The following is an 18,014-nucleotide window of genomic DNA, read 5'->3' as shown; positions in this document are numbered from 1 at the left end:
GGGTAAGGAGACGTGGATCTATTTCAAGAAGTGGCTTTTAAAAGTCGCATTCACTTTTTTCCCTAAAACCTCTCCTGTTAAGAACAAAACATGTTCATTTAGAAAGTTCATAAAATGCAGAAGAATATAAGGAAAATAAAAGTTACCTGTAATCTCACAAAGTGCTAGCTTTTTGTATGGCAAAAAATCGAACCATATTGTCTCTTGAGAGATCAAGTAACCTTTTATTCTTCCTCCATTTTTGTGTTTCCGGCTGAGCACAGTGGGGGTAATTATTGAACCACTATTTCCCTCTCTTGTGTCTGGGCTTGAAGTCCTTGGCACAAGTAGGAAATAAAAGATGGCCCCAAGGCTAAATGGTGACCTTCAGGAAGTGGCCCTTACCCACTGCGTAGCAGGGGCCACCTGACCTGACCATGTGTAAGGCGGAGGGCATTCCTCCAGAAAGGCCCTCGGCTCCAGTGGCTGGCAAAGCCATCTCAACTGAGCTTCATTAGCATACTTGGGGGAGGAGGGTCTGAATTCCTCACTCCAGGGAGGCTGGCCGGCCACCTGGCCCCATTTGGCAGGGCTGCCGGGCTCCCGTGTCACTGCTGCATGGGCCATCTCGTCTGTCAAAACACTTCCTGCTGGCAGTCCAGTCTGGGACAGGAAACATGCTGTCCACACAGACCACAGCCGGCTGAGGCAGCTCTGTGAGACGCCTTCCTCTCTCCTCCCCTCTCTCCTGTTCTTTCCCCGCCATTCTCCCATCCTCTGCCCCTCCCCTTTCTCCTGTGCCACTACTCTTCTTCTTTTCCCACAACCCCTTGTTGTTTCTTGTTTTCCCTTTTCATCATCCCCTTTATTAGACACCTTTTCATCACGGCAATGTCAGCCTTTACCAATATGCAGATAGACACTCAGGCCCAGTCGCCTCATGGCACATCCGGGGCCACATTTCACACAGTTATTTGTGTATAAAGATGTTTTCTACCACACTGCTTACAGAAAGGTTGGAAGTAACATATATGTTGAGAAAAATGAGGAAAACGGTTAAACATGTTGGGGCATCAATGCCATACAATATTATTTCACCATTCACGTCATGACTAATTGAGACATTTGGCCTTGTTTGAATATCATATAATACACATTTTGAAGACAACTGAGGAAATCTGAACACTGACTAATATTAACGGTATGAAGAATATGTATTTTTTAGGTGTAATAATGGCATTTAAGTTATATCTAAAGGTAGTCCTGAAAAAAAAAAGGTAGAGTCTTATCTTTTGACACAAACTGAAATACTTACAGATTAAAGTATATGTGCCTGGAATTTGCTTAAAAATAACCCTGAGGAGATGGCTCACCTGGCTGGCTCGGTTGTTAAACATGCAACTCTTGATTCAGGTCACAATCCCAGAGTCTTAGGACGAAACCCTGCATTGGGCTCTACGTTGAACATGGAGCCTGCCTGGGATTCTCTCTCTCCCTCTCCCTCTCCTCCTCCCCTGCTCACTCATGCTTTCATGCTCTCTCTCTCTAAAAAAATCCTGAGGGGACAACGTTAGTGGGCACTGGTTGAGATGGAACAAGATTGGCTTTGAGTTGACTGTTGGAAGTTGAGTGATGAGTATATGGAGAATTATTATACTGTTCTCTCTACATAAAGTATGTAAAGCTTGAAACTTCCCGAGATAGAAAGTTTTAAACGAAAGACATCAAAATGCTGTTACCTTTATATTATGAAATTAGATGGGTTTAGAATTAATGAAATAGACATAGGAGCCCTAAATAGCTGGAAAAGACAACAAAACTCCTGCTTTCAAGAAATCACAGGGATAGCTCAAGTTCTGTGCTCCCTGCTGGCTGGTGTGGGTCCCGTGGACTCCTCTCCATCCCCTTGGCCACCAAGGCCCAGCAGGGCACTGGCCTCATAAGCATGAGTGGACAGCCACTGCACTGAGTCCTACGGGCTTTCTCTCTTATTCTTAGATATATGGATTCACAACTGCAAGTGTTGAGTGTTACTGTAGTAAAGTTTCAAAATTCCCTTAAAAAGCAACACAGGCAGTGGCTATGTGAGAATGAACGTAAATTTCCTTCCACAGAGGAGAGCAACGGGGCAGCTGTCCAATGTTAACACAGTGTGCACTTATGGCCGGGGACAAACTTTTCACCATTAGCATTGCACACTGACTGAAGGGTGGTGTCTCCAATGAGCAGATGGAAATGACGACGATGTGCTCTGGAAAACTGCTGGATGGCCCAGAAAGTGGCTCCAGTGTTGATGGAGACAACCCCAAAGGCAGGTATGGTGAGTCTGACTAAAGTTGTTCCATGAAACTGGGGTGTGGGAGAGGAAAAAGCAGTATGAATAGGGAAATACACAACTTACCTAGTATTTGCTATAATACAGTCTTTTTCAAAGTATGTCCATCTAAATCAGTAAATTAAATGTTATAAGTAGACATGTGTGACCGTTTCATCTATATCCCTGAAAACAGACGTATCCAAATTGGCTAAAACACGGCTTTGAATTTCCTCATTTGGGGCAGTCCTAAACACTGGGCTCCATGAGGGAGAAGGCCTGGCCATGCCATGCTGACATTTACCTGAGGAAGAGCCCTTCCAGGTGGCTACGTGGCTTCAGGTGTGAACAGTCCAGGATGCAATACAGGGGATGACGCCTGGGTAGAAACACGGTTTCACCGGGATGTACTGGTGGGATGACCTGTAGTGACATGGAGAACCTCTCCACCAGCATCCTGCCAAAGCAAGGAGCCAGAGAGCCAAGGGTCAGGAGGCACACCTGGTCTGCAGCATAGAGGGAGGCCGGGAAGGCCTGCAGGTGCCCCTGCCCCGCAGCCAGGGCCTGGTGGAAACAAGACTGGGGGGGAGACAGCGCCACCTGCTGATAAAGAAGGAGCCTGAGATGCAGACCAAGGAACTCTGCCATCCCACTCTCTGTCATGCACCCCAATCCCCTGCTTGGGACATTAGTCCAGGAGCCAGAAGTCCTGGTCCCAAACCCAGCCCCACCCATTGGCTTTGTTCAGCTCAAACTTTCACTGAGTGCCCATGATGTGTAGGTGCCAGGTGCTGAAAGATGAGTCAGTCGTGGGCTGCCACTGCACGCCTAACTGAAAGGTAAACAAAATCACCACAATAGCCTTCAGCAAGTGGGCCAGCCACAGAGCTGCCTGCACGGTGCTGCCAGGGGCAGAGGAGAGAAGCTTTGGGTGCAGCCAGGGTCAGGGAGGGCATCTGCACAGTGAAGGAGCCTGGACTCTTCTTCTGGGGCACCAGTCCTCAGGCTTTTGTGATCAGGAGCAGACCCCAGGGAGGTCTGCTAAAATGCAGAGTCCTAGGCCCTGCCCTGCCTTGTGAGTCTGATTAGTAGATCAGAGCTGGGTCCCAGGGACAGGGAAGGAACAGAAAGAAGAGGGGACACATTCTAACTCTATAGGGAGAGGGAAAAATTTTCAGGATTTAACGACCCATTTAAGAGGGAATAGTGGGTGAAAACAGCAAGTTTCAGATAGGAAGTGTGTACGTGTGTGTGCATAGATATACACGCAGACATATGCACACACACATTCTTAGACACATTCAACAACCCACATGCATCTGATACACCCAAGTATGAGCTGGAGTCATCCCTAGGGAACAGGATTGGGGGGAGGGATAAGAGGAGACATTTCCTGTTTACTTCATACAACTGTGTTCTGCTTGATTTTTGTAGAGATATAACAGATACACAACACACATTTAACAACAATAATAGCAGCCAAATCAAACAAGCTACAAGCACTGCATCCCCTCCTCTTACTGGAGGATGGCCTGAGCCCTGACAGTGAACTTGGAGGGGGGACAGCACTTGGGGCTCCCGTCAGGGTCTGGGACGCGAGCAGCTGGCACTGGAAGTGGAGCAGTGTAGCTGGCAGCCCACCGCTCCCCAGATGAAATCTGTCTCACTTTCTGGCCAAGTGACCCAAGAAAAGGTGCTGACGCACGTCATAGGCTCATCCTGAGGATGAAGTGACACAACGCGTGGAAATGACATGAAAATACCAGGGAGATTCTGATCCTGGAGCCTTTTGCAAGCAGCCTCTGCAAACCATCACACAAATGGTAAAATGATCTTCTGTTTTGTTAATTTCTTTGCCATTATGAGTATTTACGGCTTAGGTTGTTTTTGTATTTTAAAAAAAGTACAAATTATTGAAAGTCTTTAGGAATTAGGCTCATCTGTAAAAGGGTCTTAGCCCTATCCCCCAAACGATCATACAAAGGGACTTTTGTGATATTAAATATAATGTATGTGCATTAAGAGTTCTGAGATGAGTCTTCCATGTCTAATTGGAGATTTCCTGTGCAGCCCCAAAGAAAGGATAAAGGATGATGTTGTAGTTTAAATATTCCCCCCTCCCCTGCCCCAGCACACATAAGGTCTTTTAACTTTAAGAAATAGAGAACGTAGGATGGCATCTATTCAAGATGCAAGCCAATCCTTAGAGCATGAGGGGATGTTCTGGCTCTGGAAGCTTGTGGGGGTCTCTTCTACAACGGGCATCTGTGGCAGTCATGTGACTCCTGGTCACAGACAACTGTTCTAACAGATGGTGGCTGGCCCCCAGCCCCAGCCTCACCCCTTCCAGACCCACATCTCTCCTTGGCCCCATTCACGGACGGAAGAGGCTGCTGGCTTTGTGTATCAGTGAGTAATTTTCTTTGAAGCAGAATGTTGAACTGTCCCATCAAAAATGATCCCACATCAAAACAACCACCTCAAAGTAGCTGTTGTCAAAAAGGCTTTCTCAAAGTACTACTTGAAAATGTCATGTGCCCAGAAAATCATCAGCGATTTCAAAGCCTGGAACACCTGGCTTAAGCCAGTTCCCCAGATAACTCCCTTCTGTGGGGAATTTCAAAACATCCAAGCCACGACTTCCAGAATCCTTCACTAGAAAGGTGAAAAGCAAGAATAGTTAATTCTTGCTATAGAGATTTTTAAAGAGGTTCAAAACGTTTCATTCCAAGGTGATCTATCCATTGAGTAGGACATCTGGGAACAAATCCATAAGTCCCAACTTAGACAATTGTGTTTATCACTTATGTTGCCACCAAGGCACTCTTGTCCAAAGAGGCCTTAGCCCAAACCCAGTGGCTCCATTCAGTCTCCACACTCCACCACATCTGCCCTTTTGGGTTCACCATGTGACTTGCATGACATCCTTTCTCTGGGTCTCTAGGCAGCATGTGAGTAGCTCTCTAACTATCTGGGATGGCTGTTCAAATCTGAACACTCACAGATTTTCACAGTGGAAAGTAAAAGTTAAGAGGCAGGGGTCCTCCCAATCAAGGCCGTGGGTCAGCAAACTACAATCTGTGGCCAACTCCTGCCCATTTCTGTAAACAAGGTTTTATTGCAACACAGGCATGTTTATTCATTTATGCATTGTCTATGGGAGCTTCCCTGTTACAACAGCAGAGTTGAGTGGTTGCAACAGAGAGTGCATGGCCCTCAAAGCCTAAAATATTTACTATTTATGAACACAGAATTTGCTGATCCCTGCTCTAGCCCAGAGATGACTATCAGAAAAACTTGAGAAAAAAAAAAGCACACAGCCAGACAAGGTACTGCTCACAACCATGTCTGGGCAACAAAAGCAATGTAAACCATTTGGAGATCCTAAAATGGAGGCCCCAAAGGAGTCTGTATGTTATCACTCAACATTCCCTTAGTAAGTGGAGGCAGAATGCGAACTTAGAGTATGCATGAAAACTTGACCTATCATTGCTTAGACCAATGCTTACTAACATAACTCAGGCTGACAGAAAAAGCAAAGCCTGAACAGGCAGATGCTCCAGGGCATGGTGACCAACTGCCTGCAGCCACATGGTCACATGAGGTGACCTCATTCCCTCAGACTCCACCCCAGCCCCTCCTGGAAACTGGGTTCCTGAGGAAAGGAGGGAGGGAGGAAGGCGGGGGGGGGGGGGGGGTGGGGGTGGGAGGAAGAAATGAGAGAGGGAGAGATGCAAGGGGGGGAAGGAAGAAAGCAAGAAAGGAAGAAAGGAGGGAGGGAGGGATGGAAGGAAGGAGGAACCAAGTAAAAGAAAGACATACAGAAAGATCTATTCTGACTTCATTTCCCCCTTCAGCTACTGTGCATTTTTCTCTTCCCACCTCTCCTCTTGTTCTCCTGTGGGACTATTCCAGTTAGGTTCGTCCCCAGCAACCCACCAGAGCTGCTTTTGTCAAGGTCACCATGACCTCTACATTGTGCCCTTGGGCCCCTGTTCTTCTCTCTATACACTCGCTCCCCAGGTGATCTCATCCAATTTGTGGCTTTAAACATCACCTACACATGGTGCCTCCCAAGCTTGCCTCTCCAGATGAGGGTATTCAAGCTGTCTCCCTGGTCTCACCTCTGGGATCCCCCAAATGAACTCCTGATCCCACAACTGCCCCACCCCAGCCTTCGTCACTTAGTCTTCCCCAAGTTAGACAACTCCAAACTTCCAGTTGGTCAGGCCCAATCCTAGGGGTTCCTTTCAGCTCCCCTCTTTCTCCCATACCCTCCCCATCCAGTTCACCAACAAATCCTCTCAGTTCCACCCTAAGAATATATCCAGAATTTGCCTACTCCTCAACCCCCCCCACCCTCACTCCCAGCCACCCTCACTTCTCAAGATTACTGCCATGGCTCATTTGCCTGTCTTTCTTCTTCTGCCCTCGCCACACCCCACCCCCATGCTCCCCAATCTATTCTTGACACAGAGGCAGAGGATCCTGCTTGGAGCAGTGGCGGCCAGCTCACACAGGGGAAAAGCTCAGATGTCAAGCCCACCCTTATTCTCCCTGACCTCCTCTCCCCTGCAGGTAAGTTCCCCCTGCAGGGCCCCCAGAGCTGCTTCGCCCCTCCTTCTTAGGGCTCTGCCAGAAGCCAGCCAGCTGCTCACCGAGGCCTTCCCTGACCCTCAAGCACAACCTCAGGCCTTCCACACTCCTTATACCACCTCTCTTTCTCCTTTCTCCTGAGCACTCGTCACCTATCTTCACTCAGAAGGGCAGAGATTTCTGTCTGGTTTTGTTTTTGCTGAATCCCAAGGGTCTGTAGAAGAGCCTGGCACAAAGCTGGCGTTAATAGATGCTTTCTGGCTGGCTGGCTGGCTGGACAGGTGGATAGACGGGTGGCTAACAGGGTACCCTGAAGATGGATTCAACTGTGGTCCCTCAGCATCTCTGAGACACACTGGTTCAGGTAACACCAGCCCACCCCCAGTCAATGGCCCAGTTAAATCATGGCCAGCAGACCCCTGCCCACATGACAGCACTGACAAAAGCCATCTTCTTTTCTCCAGACAGGGGAAGATGAAAAATGTCATATGGCCATATTCTCCCCTTGAAAGACAGTTTTCTCTTAGACTGTAGTTTTGTGCAGTTATTTTCCCAAGAGATCTGGTTCTATAAATCTGAGCAGACAACCGGGGCAGAGCAGGCTGTGTTTTTATATCTCCATGTCCTCAAAGGCCCCCACTGGACGCTGACACACAGTAGGTAATCAAATATTTCTGTAACCAATGAATGAATATAAGGGTTTTTTGGGTTTTTTTTTTTAAATGTAGGTTTAAGAAAAGGAGGCAGCTTGATAACTCATAAATGTACACAAATTGCTGGTGAACTGTCTAAAACCGAGAGCCAGTTGACAATCCTGTGCCTTGAGAGGTGGCCCCCGCCCCCCCCCAGAGTGGATGGGCCCTTGCCCCTTCCTGTGCCCACTACCCCCCACCTGTGCTCAGGTGTGAGAGGCGCCTCATCTTCAGCCAGATCCAGGGAGTAGAGGTCAGGACAATCATGCAGAAGCAGCTTCTCTCGCTCCTGCTCTAGGGCCTGTTCCCTGCAGAGAGATGAGAGCCAACAACAGAGGTCAGCGCTGTCCCCAGTCATCCAACCCTGATACTGGGTTAGGCCTAGGAATGGGGGCCACGGCCCTGGACTCCTGCATAAAGGCCTTCAATGTTAGATTTGGACGGGGCAGGGGAGAGGCATCACGTTGCATCCATTGCGCTCTCTCTGAATAAGCAGATAAGAGCAGACAGGCCTCAAGGAAAGTTTTCACCACACAGCTTCGAACATGCCTTTGTTTGTGTGCCTTGTTTTGGATTTGCCCACTTTTTAACACATCAAGGCCTGTGCCTAGCTCCTTCTCCTCCTCCTGGGGTCGGGCCACACTGACCTGGAGAGGTCCCCAGGTTCATGGCTCCCAGAGCCCCTGACACATGGCCTGCCTCTCCAGCCCCAGGGGCAGTTCTCCAGGTCCTGCTCATTCCCTTCCTCTCCCTACCCTGTGGCCTCTAGCCCCAGAGGTCGGTTCCCACCACAGCCTGCATACCTACCATTATCTTGCTAGATACCTGACTCCCTCACCTCCCTCCTGCCCTAACCACACTAAACTCCCAAGCAGGTACAAGTGCATCCTTCGGCCTTCTGGATCCTTGCTTCCACAACAACCAGGGAGCCTCCCCAGCCCTTGTCCTCCCCCTCCAGGTGCTCACCCTGACTTTCCCCAAAGGTCCTCGGTTCCTAAAGATTTCATCTCCAGCCCAGGCCACTGTCTGGAGTTCAGATCCTCCTAGCCAGCCACAACTGGATGATTTCCAGCTGAATGTGCCCAGGATCCTTTGAAGCCACACGTCTGGGTCTGAATTCCCTTCCACACAGGTCCCAGAGCCCCAGCCACCCAGGTCAGCAGATTCATCACAGCCCTACCACCTTCCTCCCAAGACCCCACCCAATCACTATTCACCCTCCTTCCTCTCACCCTTCCCATACATTCTCCATAATGTAGCCTGAGCGATCTCTGAAACACAGCAGGAATCACATCACTATCTCCTTAAAATTCTCCCAACTCAACCTTGTGTTCATGAGGCTTCTCGTGATCCAGCCGTGGTTCACATCTTGGCTGTACCTCCTGCCATGTGGACCACCAACCCCTACTCTCCAGTGCTGAGAATTCCAGTTCTATCAGCCACCAGAATTATCTGCTGTACCCACCTTCACATGTGTGGTCACCCATGCTGCCCCCCAAATCTTCTTATCCTCCAAAGTTCAGAGATAAGGATTACCTGTGGGGAGCCTCTTCTGACCCCCAGGTTAAATCAGGTGTCAGTATTCCAGGCCCCTCCACAGCAACTTTCCAGCATGGGAGATAGTGGAATCATTCAGTTAGATCTCCAGGTGAGAGGCTCCTGTACAATCACTTCCACCTATCTGGCACCTGGCACAGGACCTAGCCGAGTGAGAACCTCCCAGTGCCAGGTGCCTCAATGAGCTTTACTTGCCTGCATCACCATCGTGGCAATAGTTAGGCTATACATCTCCGTCAAAGCTGCCTGCCTTTTCCCCTTCTCGCCCACGGAACACTTGAGTGGGAGCTGAGAGGCTGCCACACGGGCATGAATTGGGCAGAAGAGAGCAAGGGATTCTCCTTGCATCCCACCCACAGTAACCCTGAACAAGGGCTCTGGATGTGGCAGAGGTCTGGGGCTCTCTGCCTTCAAGATGCCCCCCTGCGACTCGGCTGCCATACCACGTGCTCACTATTGATCAGAGCACACAGGACGCTCCAGGAGACACGCTGTGTAGGAGTGCAGCAGGCTGCTTGATCCTGAGGCGAGTTTGCTAGGAGTCTTAGAGGACAACCACCCCCCCGCAACTTGCTGCCAACCCCATAGAATGAACATCCCAAGATGGACCCTTTTCCACGCTTACCGCTTCTCCTGTAGTAAGTAATCTAAGCTATTGGCATAGCTCTCCGAGGCTCCAGAGGTGAACTAGAGAAACAGGAGGTGAGAATGGGAGACAAACAGAAAGACAGACAGATAGAAGGGGAAAAAGAATAAAAGTTAATCTAAATTAAGCCCTTTATTTATTTTATTTTTCTGAATAGGCAACCCATTCAAACGATTAAAAAATCAAGAGGTATAAAGGCATATAGTAAGATGTCTTGCCTCACCTGCATCCCCAGCCAGCCAGATCCCTCCCCACAGGTGACCACAGGCGTTTGCTCCTTGGTGTGCTTTCAGAGACATTTTATCCACAGACAAGCAAACAGTAGTACATTATAGACTCCCTTCTGCCACCACCCGTAACACAAATGGCAGCAAACTACGAACCCTATTTTATACTTTGCTCTGTTCAATGAGTAGGATGTCTTTCATTTTTTAAATTATTTAAATTCAAGTTAACATACAGTGTAGCATTGGTGTCACAAGTAGAACCCAGTGATTCATCACTTACATATAACACCCAGTGCTCATCCCACCAACTGCCCTCCTTAATGCCTATCACCCATTTGGCCCATCCCTCCATCCACCTCCCCTCCGGCAACCCTCAGTTTGTTCTCGGTATTTAAGAGTCTCTTATGGTTTGCCTAATTAATAGTATGTCTTGAGAGCATTCCATGTCAATACTAAAGAGATAAGTTAAAAAAAAAAAAAAAAAAAAAAAACCTTTCGGGGCCCCTGGTGGCTCAGTTGGTTGAGTGTCCAACTTAGGCTCAGGTCATGATCTCACGGTCTGTGAGTTCGAGCCCTGCGTTGGGCTCTGTGCCAACAGCTCAGAGCCTGGAGCCTGTTTCGGATTCTGTGCCTCCCTCTCTCTCTGACCCTCCCCCGTTCATGCTCTGTCTCTCTCTGTCTCAAAAAAAATAAATGAACGTTAAAAAAAAATTTTTAAAAGCCACCACAAACCTTTCTAATGTAGGACTAGAACATAATATATTAATTCCCTAGTGGTGGGCATTTAGATTACTGACAATCTTGGGCTATTACAATAATTAAGTCCTATTCTCAGAATAAACTTCTGGATCCGTGTCCCCACAGTCTACCTATAAACAGCTATATATTCTCACCTAGCTTAAAGCTCATCACTAAAGTTTCCATTTAGGCATGTCAATCCACTGACTAGAGTTAGCCCAAGTCTTTGTGCCTGGCCTAGCCTAGACTCAGGCACCGAGGTCCCTCTTTTCCCCAAGTGGATAACCCCAACCTTAGCCTCAAAAGCCTTGAAGGCTCCCACACAGAAGTGGGATCCAATTTGGCACCACCCCAAGCCATCTGTTAGCAGGGACTAGCAGCAGATATAAGGGGAGAGATGCATCCTAGCCACAAGGGTTCATAGATGGGGAGAGGTTGGGGGTATGCAGTTGAGGAGGGGTGGTTAGGGGGCGGTGGCCGACAAAGGGCAGTTGGGATATGGCCAAGGGAGAATGGCCAAAAAGGGGGTGGTCTGGAGGTGACTGAGGAGAGGTAGCAAGGAGAGGAGGCCAAGGGGTGGCTATTGGCTTACCAAGGTGTGGGTGTCCACCACTGGAGCTGTAGCCTTCTGGCTTGGGCCTGCCATATTCCAGAACAGCTCCTCCAGTGAGGTCAGGCTCCCCTGGGGGTCCAAGTCCTGGGGCTCCTGGCCTAACTCCTCAGGCAGCTGGGGAGCCCATGTCCTCAGGCCCTGAGGGCCCCCTGGGCCTACCCACCTCTGTGCTGGGGCCCCCTTGCTGGCCTGTGGTACCCTCAAGTTCAGGAACTCTATGGGTGGTGGGCTCCAATCAGTGGGGAACATGTCCCCGGCTGCATGCACTTTGCGCTTCTTTGACAATTTGGGATTTGGAGCTGAGGTGGGACTGCAGCGCCGCCGGGTGGGGTGGAGGAGCCCCTGGTGCAGAGCATGGTCGAAGCAGCTCCTCTTCAAGTTAGGCAACAGGGTGGGTGCCACAGCGGCTGCCTGGACCCCTGTGGAGGGGACAGAATATCATGGTATTCCACCACCTGCCCACCACCATCCCAGCCACCGTGCCATGCTGGGTGAGGAGAGGGGACAACTCAAGATTGCTGTGGGCAGGATGCAAGGGGAACACCTCAACCATGGGTTGTCCACTTCCTTGTGGCCCTAAGCCTCAGAATGGCTCTACCTGTACAGGTAAGAGTGCCTACCTTCTCTCTGAGGAAGGGCTAGCAGAGTCTTCTGGGGCCTGGCCATCTGCAAACTGCTGGACGTTCTGTCCTAGAAAGAACGGCTTGTCAGGTGAGGTGAGCCTCCAGAAGAAAGCTAAATGCTCTGAAGCCCTAGATTCCCTAGAGAGGAGGGCAGGGCCCACTGGTGCCCAGAAGGGAAATCCCCCTCCAGTTCTACCCCAAGGACCAAGCTTGTGCACCATGAAGATCAAGTTGCTGAGGTGAAAGGGGCTCCATGTGACCTCTCATTTCAAGGATGTGATAGGCAAGTGTAAGGACATCGACATTTTTTTAAAACCTGCATAAAATCAAAACTAGCATAGGTCCACAGGAAAGTTGTGTACTGAGAAGACACTCTGCATGTCTTGCTTGTTTGGTGTCACCCCCATAAAGGTTGTTTGTTCCCAAGGGACAGAGCAGGGCTATTTAGTCCCCGCCATTTTCCCAGAACCAGCACAGACCTGGCACACAGTAGGGCTTGGTGCGTTTCTGTTGAATGAATGAGTTAAAGATACCCAGAGGTGGTACAACAAGCCCCCTCCAGTGTTAGGAGCTGCCCGTCCTCAGCTAAGATGGGCCATGCCTCACACACACAGACACCTCTCATCATATCAGACTCAGGATCAGATCAACTGAAATGCAGATGAAAGGCGAATATCTGAATGAGCTAATGACCAAACGAAACAACCATTTACAAAAAACACAAACACTAACTCAACAAGGATTCAAACTCAACAACAGTGGAAGACACTCAAATCAATATGACTCTGAAGTATTCTTCAATGACAATGAAATCATAAAAAATTAAAAATTCATAATAACAAATGTTGACAAGGCTATGAAGAAATATATTGCTGTTAATACTGTAAAATGATTTATTCTTTCTAGAGAGCAATTTATCAACATAAAAATAACTGCAAGATGCGCCTGGGTGGCTCAGTTGGTTAAGCGTCTGATTCTTGATTTCGGCTCAGGTCATGATCTCACCATTCATGAGATGGAGCTCCGCATGGGGCTCTGTGCTGACAGAGGAGAGCCTGCTTAGATTCTCTCTCTCCCTCTCTCCCTTTGTCCCTCCCCCGCTCTCTCTCTCTCTCAAAATTAATAAATAAACATTAAAAAAAATAACTACAAAAATGTTCACCTGGGAGAAGGGAACCCCAGAAACTTGTTCCTCCACGAAAGCAATAATTAAGCGGACAAAATCTGTCAGAACCAATACTTACAGAACTCTGGAATCTAACAAGAAACTGATAACAACCAGGGAATGAAGGCTTAATGAAGAAAGAAGCTGCTAAATTTCAGTAAAATTATGTTTGGGCTTTTGAACTTACCCGCCTATCATCCCCCACCCCCAGCTAAGAGGCAGTTGTGGAGGCTGTGTTCCCGGTGTGGCTTGCTGGTGCCACGGGGGCAAGATAAACTTTATTCTCAAAGAATTGTGGTGGTGTGTTTTGACCTGTCTCCTGGTGGCTCCCGGCTCCCCCGGGGGATCAACTCATCAACTCTGGGTCTTACCTTTGTTTTATCCCACTTGGAACTTTCTCAGGGCTGGAGTGGCCTCCGGGGCAGTTGAAAGTATTTAAAAACAAGGGGACCACCACAACCACCTGGGGCAAGGGATAACAGGTAGGGCAAGCAGCAGGCAGTCTGCAAAGTCTGAAAAGGAAGAGGCTGAGGAAGGAGATACATGTTGGAGTAAAAGTTTTAAAAAGCTCCCACGTAAACCCGAGAGTCCAGAAGGCCACATGATTGCCCAGGGTTAACGCGTGCTTAGGAAAGACCTGAGAAGACCGTAAGTTTTTACCTCTGGCTGATCATTAGGCTCCACATAAGCAGAAAGTGAAGGCTTGGGCAGAGTTGCATAAGGTCTGCCTAAGCTTTGAAGGAGTACTCCAACACAGAACCAATCTCTAAAGACCAGAAGAGTTTTATTGTGGTGGTGGCGGCGGCAGCATTTAAGGGACTTTCTAACAACTTACCAGTTAACCACCAAGTTAAAGGAACTGGGACTTTAGTGACTACACACAACAAAATAATAATGTCTTTACAAAAATAGCTTAGAAAAATCACTAAACAAACAACTACAACTCACAGCAACCAGCAACAGCAAATTCAGGTGGGGGGTAATCCTATTCACAGAGTTACTGCATTATAATAGTCAAAGTGGACAATTTTCAACAAAAATTACAAGGAATACAAAGAAATAACAAAGTATGGCCCATTCAAAGACAAAAAAAAAAGAAAGGAAAGAAACCGTCCCTAAGAAAGCCCAGGCACTGGACTTATTAGACAAAAACTTTAAATCAACTGCCAAATATGCTCTAAGAACTGAAGGAAACCATGACAAAGAACTAAAGAAACCAGGGGAGAATAAGGTCTCACCAAATAGAGGATATGAATAAAGATAAAGAAATTATAAAAAGGAAGTAGACAGATGTTCTGGAGTTGAAAACTATAAAAATTGAAATGAAAAACTAAGTAGAAGGCTTCAACACCAGATGTGAGCTAGCAGAAGAATCAGTGAACTTTTATTTGGGTCAATTGAGATGATCAGTTCTGAGGAACAAAATGAAAAAAAGAATAAGATGAACAGGGCCTCAGAGACCAGTGGGACACCATTAATTATATCAATATATGCATAATAGGAGTCCAAGGAGTAGAGACAGAGATGGCAGGGGTGGGGTGGGTGGGGTAGAGGGGGACAGAAAGAATATTGCACTTCCAAGAAGCTCAACAAATTCCAAGTAGGATAAATTCAAAGAGATCTACACCTAGATACGTCATAATGAAACTTTTAAACACCAGGGAGAGAATCTAAAAAGCAGGAAGAGACAATGCTTCATCACCTACAAGGGAGTGTCAATAAGATTAACAGGTGATTTCTTATCAAAAACCATGGAGATCAGCAGACAGTGAGATGAAATATCCAAAGTAAAGACAGAAAAGACTATGGACCAAGAATGCTGTCTCCCACAAAACTATCCTTCAAAAAAGGAGAAATGAAGATATTCCCAGATAAACAAAAACTGAGAAAATTTCTTTCTAACAAATTTGTTCTATCAGAAATACTAAAGTATATCCATCGGGGTAAAGTGAAAGGAAGGATATTAGAGAGTAACTTGAATCCACATGAAAAAAAAGAACAGTGATAAAGATAAGAACATGGGTATACATAAAAGACAGTATAAATGTAGTTTTTATTTGTAACTCTTTTTCTCCTATCTTATTTAAAATACAACTGCATAAAGCAATAATTACAAATCTGTCTTTATGGGAAAACAATGTCTAAAGATATAATTTACATGACAATAACAGCACAAAGGAGGGGGTGGGAATAGAGCTATATAGTTGTGAAGTTTTGTATCTTATTGAAATTAAGTTGGTATTAATCTGAACTAGACTGTGAACTATGTGATATTTATAGGTAAGTAAAAATGCAAGTATTACTGTATTTTTGGTTTGTAATTCTTCTCATTTCCATATTGATTTAAAAGACAAATGCATAAAACAACAATTACACATCTATGTTAATCAACACACAATGGTTCAAAGATGTAATTTGTTACGATAAAAACATAAAGGGGAGGGATGGAATTGTATAGGAGCAGAGTTTTTGTATATATTGAAGCTAAATTGGTAATTTTTTTAAAGTGTATTTATTTATTTTGAGAGAGAGAGAGAGAGTAAGTGGGGAAAGGGCAGAGAGAGGGAGAGACAGAATCCCAGCAGGCGCTGTGCTGTCAGCACAGAGCCTGATGTAAGGCTCGAACTCACAAACTGTGAGATCATGACCTGAGCCAAGATCAAGAGTTGGACGCTTAACCGACTAGGCCACCCAGGCGCCCCTGAAGCTAAACTGGTATTAATTCAAACTAGTCTGCTACAAATTTAAGATATAAATTATACTTTCCAAGGTAGCCACTAATAAAATAATTGGAAACAGAAATGAGCAAAGAGCCAAAATGGCACACTACAAAACAGCCAATTAAACATAAAAGAAGGCAGTAATGGAGGAATTGAGGAACAAAAAAGATGTAAGGTACACAGGAAACAAAATAGCATAATGGCAGAAATCCTTTCATATCAATAACTAGCTTAATTGTAAATGGAGTGAGCTCTCAAATCAAAAGGCAGATATTACCAAAGTAAATTTAAAAAACATCCAACTATATGCTATCTGCTAAAGACTCACTATAACCACATAGGTTGAAGGTGAAAGGAAGAGATACCCCATGCAAATAGAGACCCAAAGACAGCTGAAGTAGCTATACATTAGTATTTGTCTGGTATTAACCAGACAAAATAGACTTTAAGTCAAAAATTACTGAGACAAAGAAAGCCTTTATATATTGATGTAAGGGTCATTCATCAAGAAGACATAACAATTAGGGGTGCCTGGGCAGCTCAGTCAGTTAAGCATCCATGACTCAGGTCATGATCTCACAGTTTGGGAGTTTGAGCCCCATGTCGGGCTTGCTGCTGTCAGTGCCGACTTTGGATCTTCTGTCCCCCACCTCTCTCTGCCCACCTGACTCTTATGTGCTCTCTCAAAAATAAATAAACATTAAAAAGAAAAGACATAACAATTATAAACATACATGCAACTAAAAACAGAGCTCCAAAATATGGAAGCAAATTGGCAAAGCTGAAGGGAGAAATAGTTACAAAATGATAGCTGAAGGATTCAATATCCTCTTTTCAATAATGTAACTAGATAGAAGTTCAAAAGAAAATATAAGACCTGAACAACACCATGAACCAAGTAGAAATAACAGACATCTACAGAACTCTTCACTCTGCAATAGCAGAATACACATTCTTTGCAAGTACACATGGAATTTTCTTCAGCATTGATCATGTTAGGCCACAAAACAAGTCTCAATAAATTTAAAAAGACTGAAATCCTAAAAAGCATCTTTCCTGATCACAATAGAAACTAGATGTAAAAAACAAAAGTGGGAATTTCACAAATATGTAGAAATAAAACAACACTTAAGTAACCAATGGATCCAAGAAGAAATCATATGAGAAATTAAAAAATACTTAGAGGTAAGCGAAACAAACACAACATACCAAAATGTATGGGATGCAGTGAAAGCAGTGCTCCCAGGAAAATGTATAGCTGTAAACACCTGCATTAAAAAAGAAGATTGTTAAGGGATGCCTGGGTGGCTCAGGTCATGATCTCACAGTTCATGAGTTCAAGCCCTAGGTTGGGGTCTGTGCTGACAATTCAGAGCTCAGAACCTAGAACCTGCTTTGGATTCTGTGTCTCCCTCTCTCTCTGGCTCTTACCCACTCATGCTCTGTCTTTTTCTCTCTCAAAAATAAATAAACATTATTAAAAAAAAAGAAGTTGTTAAATCGGTAACTTAACTTTATACTGTAAGGAACTAGAAAAAGAAAAGCAAACTAAACTCAAGGCTTGCAGAAGGCAGGAAACAATGAAGATTGGTGGGGAAGCAAAAGTAGAGAACAGAAAAAAAAAAAAAGAAAAAAAAAAAAACAATAGAGATAATCAACAAAGCCAAAAGTTGGTTCTTTGGAAAGACCAACAAAATTGACAAACCAAACCAGACTGACCAAAAAAAAAAAAAAAAAAGAGAGAGAAACTCATATTACTAAAATCAGAAATGAAAGACATTACTATCAACCTCAGAAATAAAAATGATTAAAAGGGAGAATACCATGAACAACTGCACAAATTAGGTACCTAGGTGAAATGGACAAATAATATACTTAGGAATAAATTTAGGAAAATTTAAACTCTGAAAATGACAGAACATTGTTGAAAAAAATTAAAGAAGACGTACCTTAATAGAAAGACATCTTGTATTTGTGGACTGGAAGGCTTAATATCATTTAAGATGGTAAACTCCTTGAAGTGGTCTACAGAATCAATGCATCCCTATCAAAATCCCAAAGGCCTTTTGGGGCAGAAATGGAAAAAGCAATTCTAAAATGCATATAAAAACACATGGGACCTTGAAGAAATTTTGAAAAAGAAA

The 18,014-nt window shown here is 45.7% G+C and overlaps 1 protein-coding gene across 7 annotated transcripts in view; it reads right to left on the bottom strand.

The window, feature by feature from the left end:
* FAM178B (family with sequence similarity 178 member B) overlaps positions 1-18,014 on the bottom strand; it is a 114,196-nt gene that overhangs the window by 79,356 nt on the left and 16,826 nt on the right. For all 7 annotated transcript variants that reach the window (XR_002083195.2, XR_002083221.2, XM_053890620.1 and 4 more), the window contains exons 2-6: positions 11,983-12,052; positions 11,342-11,781; positions 9,764-9,825; positions 7,782-7,889; positions 2,598-2,750 (exon numbers count right to left, since the gene is read on the bottom strand). Coding sequence is in view for 5 of the 7 variants with exons in the window: in XM_053890620.1 (XP_053746595.1) it covers positions 2,598-2,750; positions 7,782-7,889; positions 9,764-9,825; positions 11,342-11,781; positions 11,983-12,052 (833 nt within the window). In the remaining 2 variants the exon portion in view is untranslated. The remainder of the gene's footprint in view (positions 1-2,597; positions 2,751-7,781; positions 7,890-9,763; positions 9,826-11,341; positions 11,782-11,982; positions 12,053-18,014) is intronic.

This window comes from Panthera pardus, unplaced genomic scaffold, assembly GCF_024362965.1.
Source record: "Panthera pardus isolate Hobbes unplaced genomic scaffold, ASM2436296v1 HiC_scaffold_25, whole genome shotgun sequence".
In the NCBI taxonomy this organism is placed as follows: Eukaryota; Metazoa; Chordata; class Mammalia; order Carnivora; family Felidae; genus Panthera; species Panthera pardus.
The sequence above is the reverse complement of the archived record's forward strand: the minus strand, read 5'-3'. Positions and strand labels throughout refer to the sequence as shown.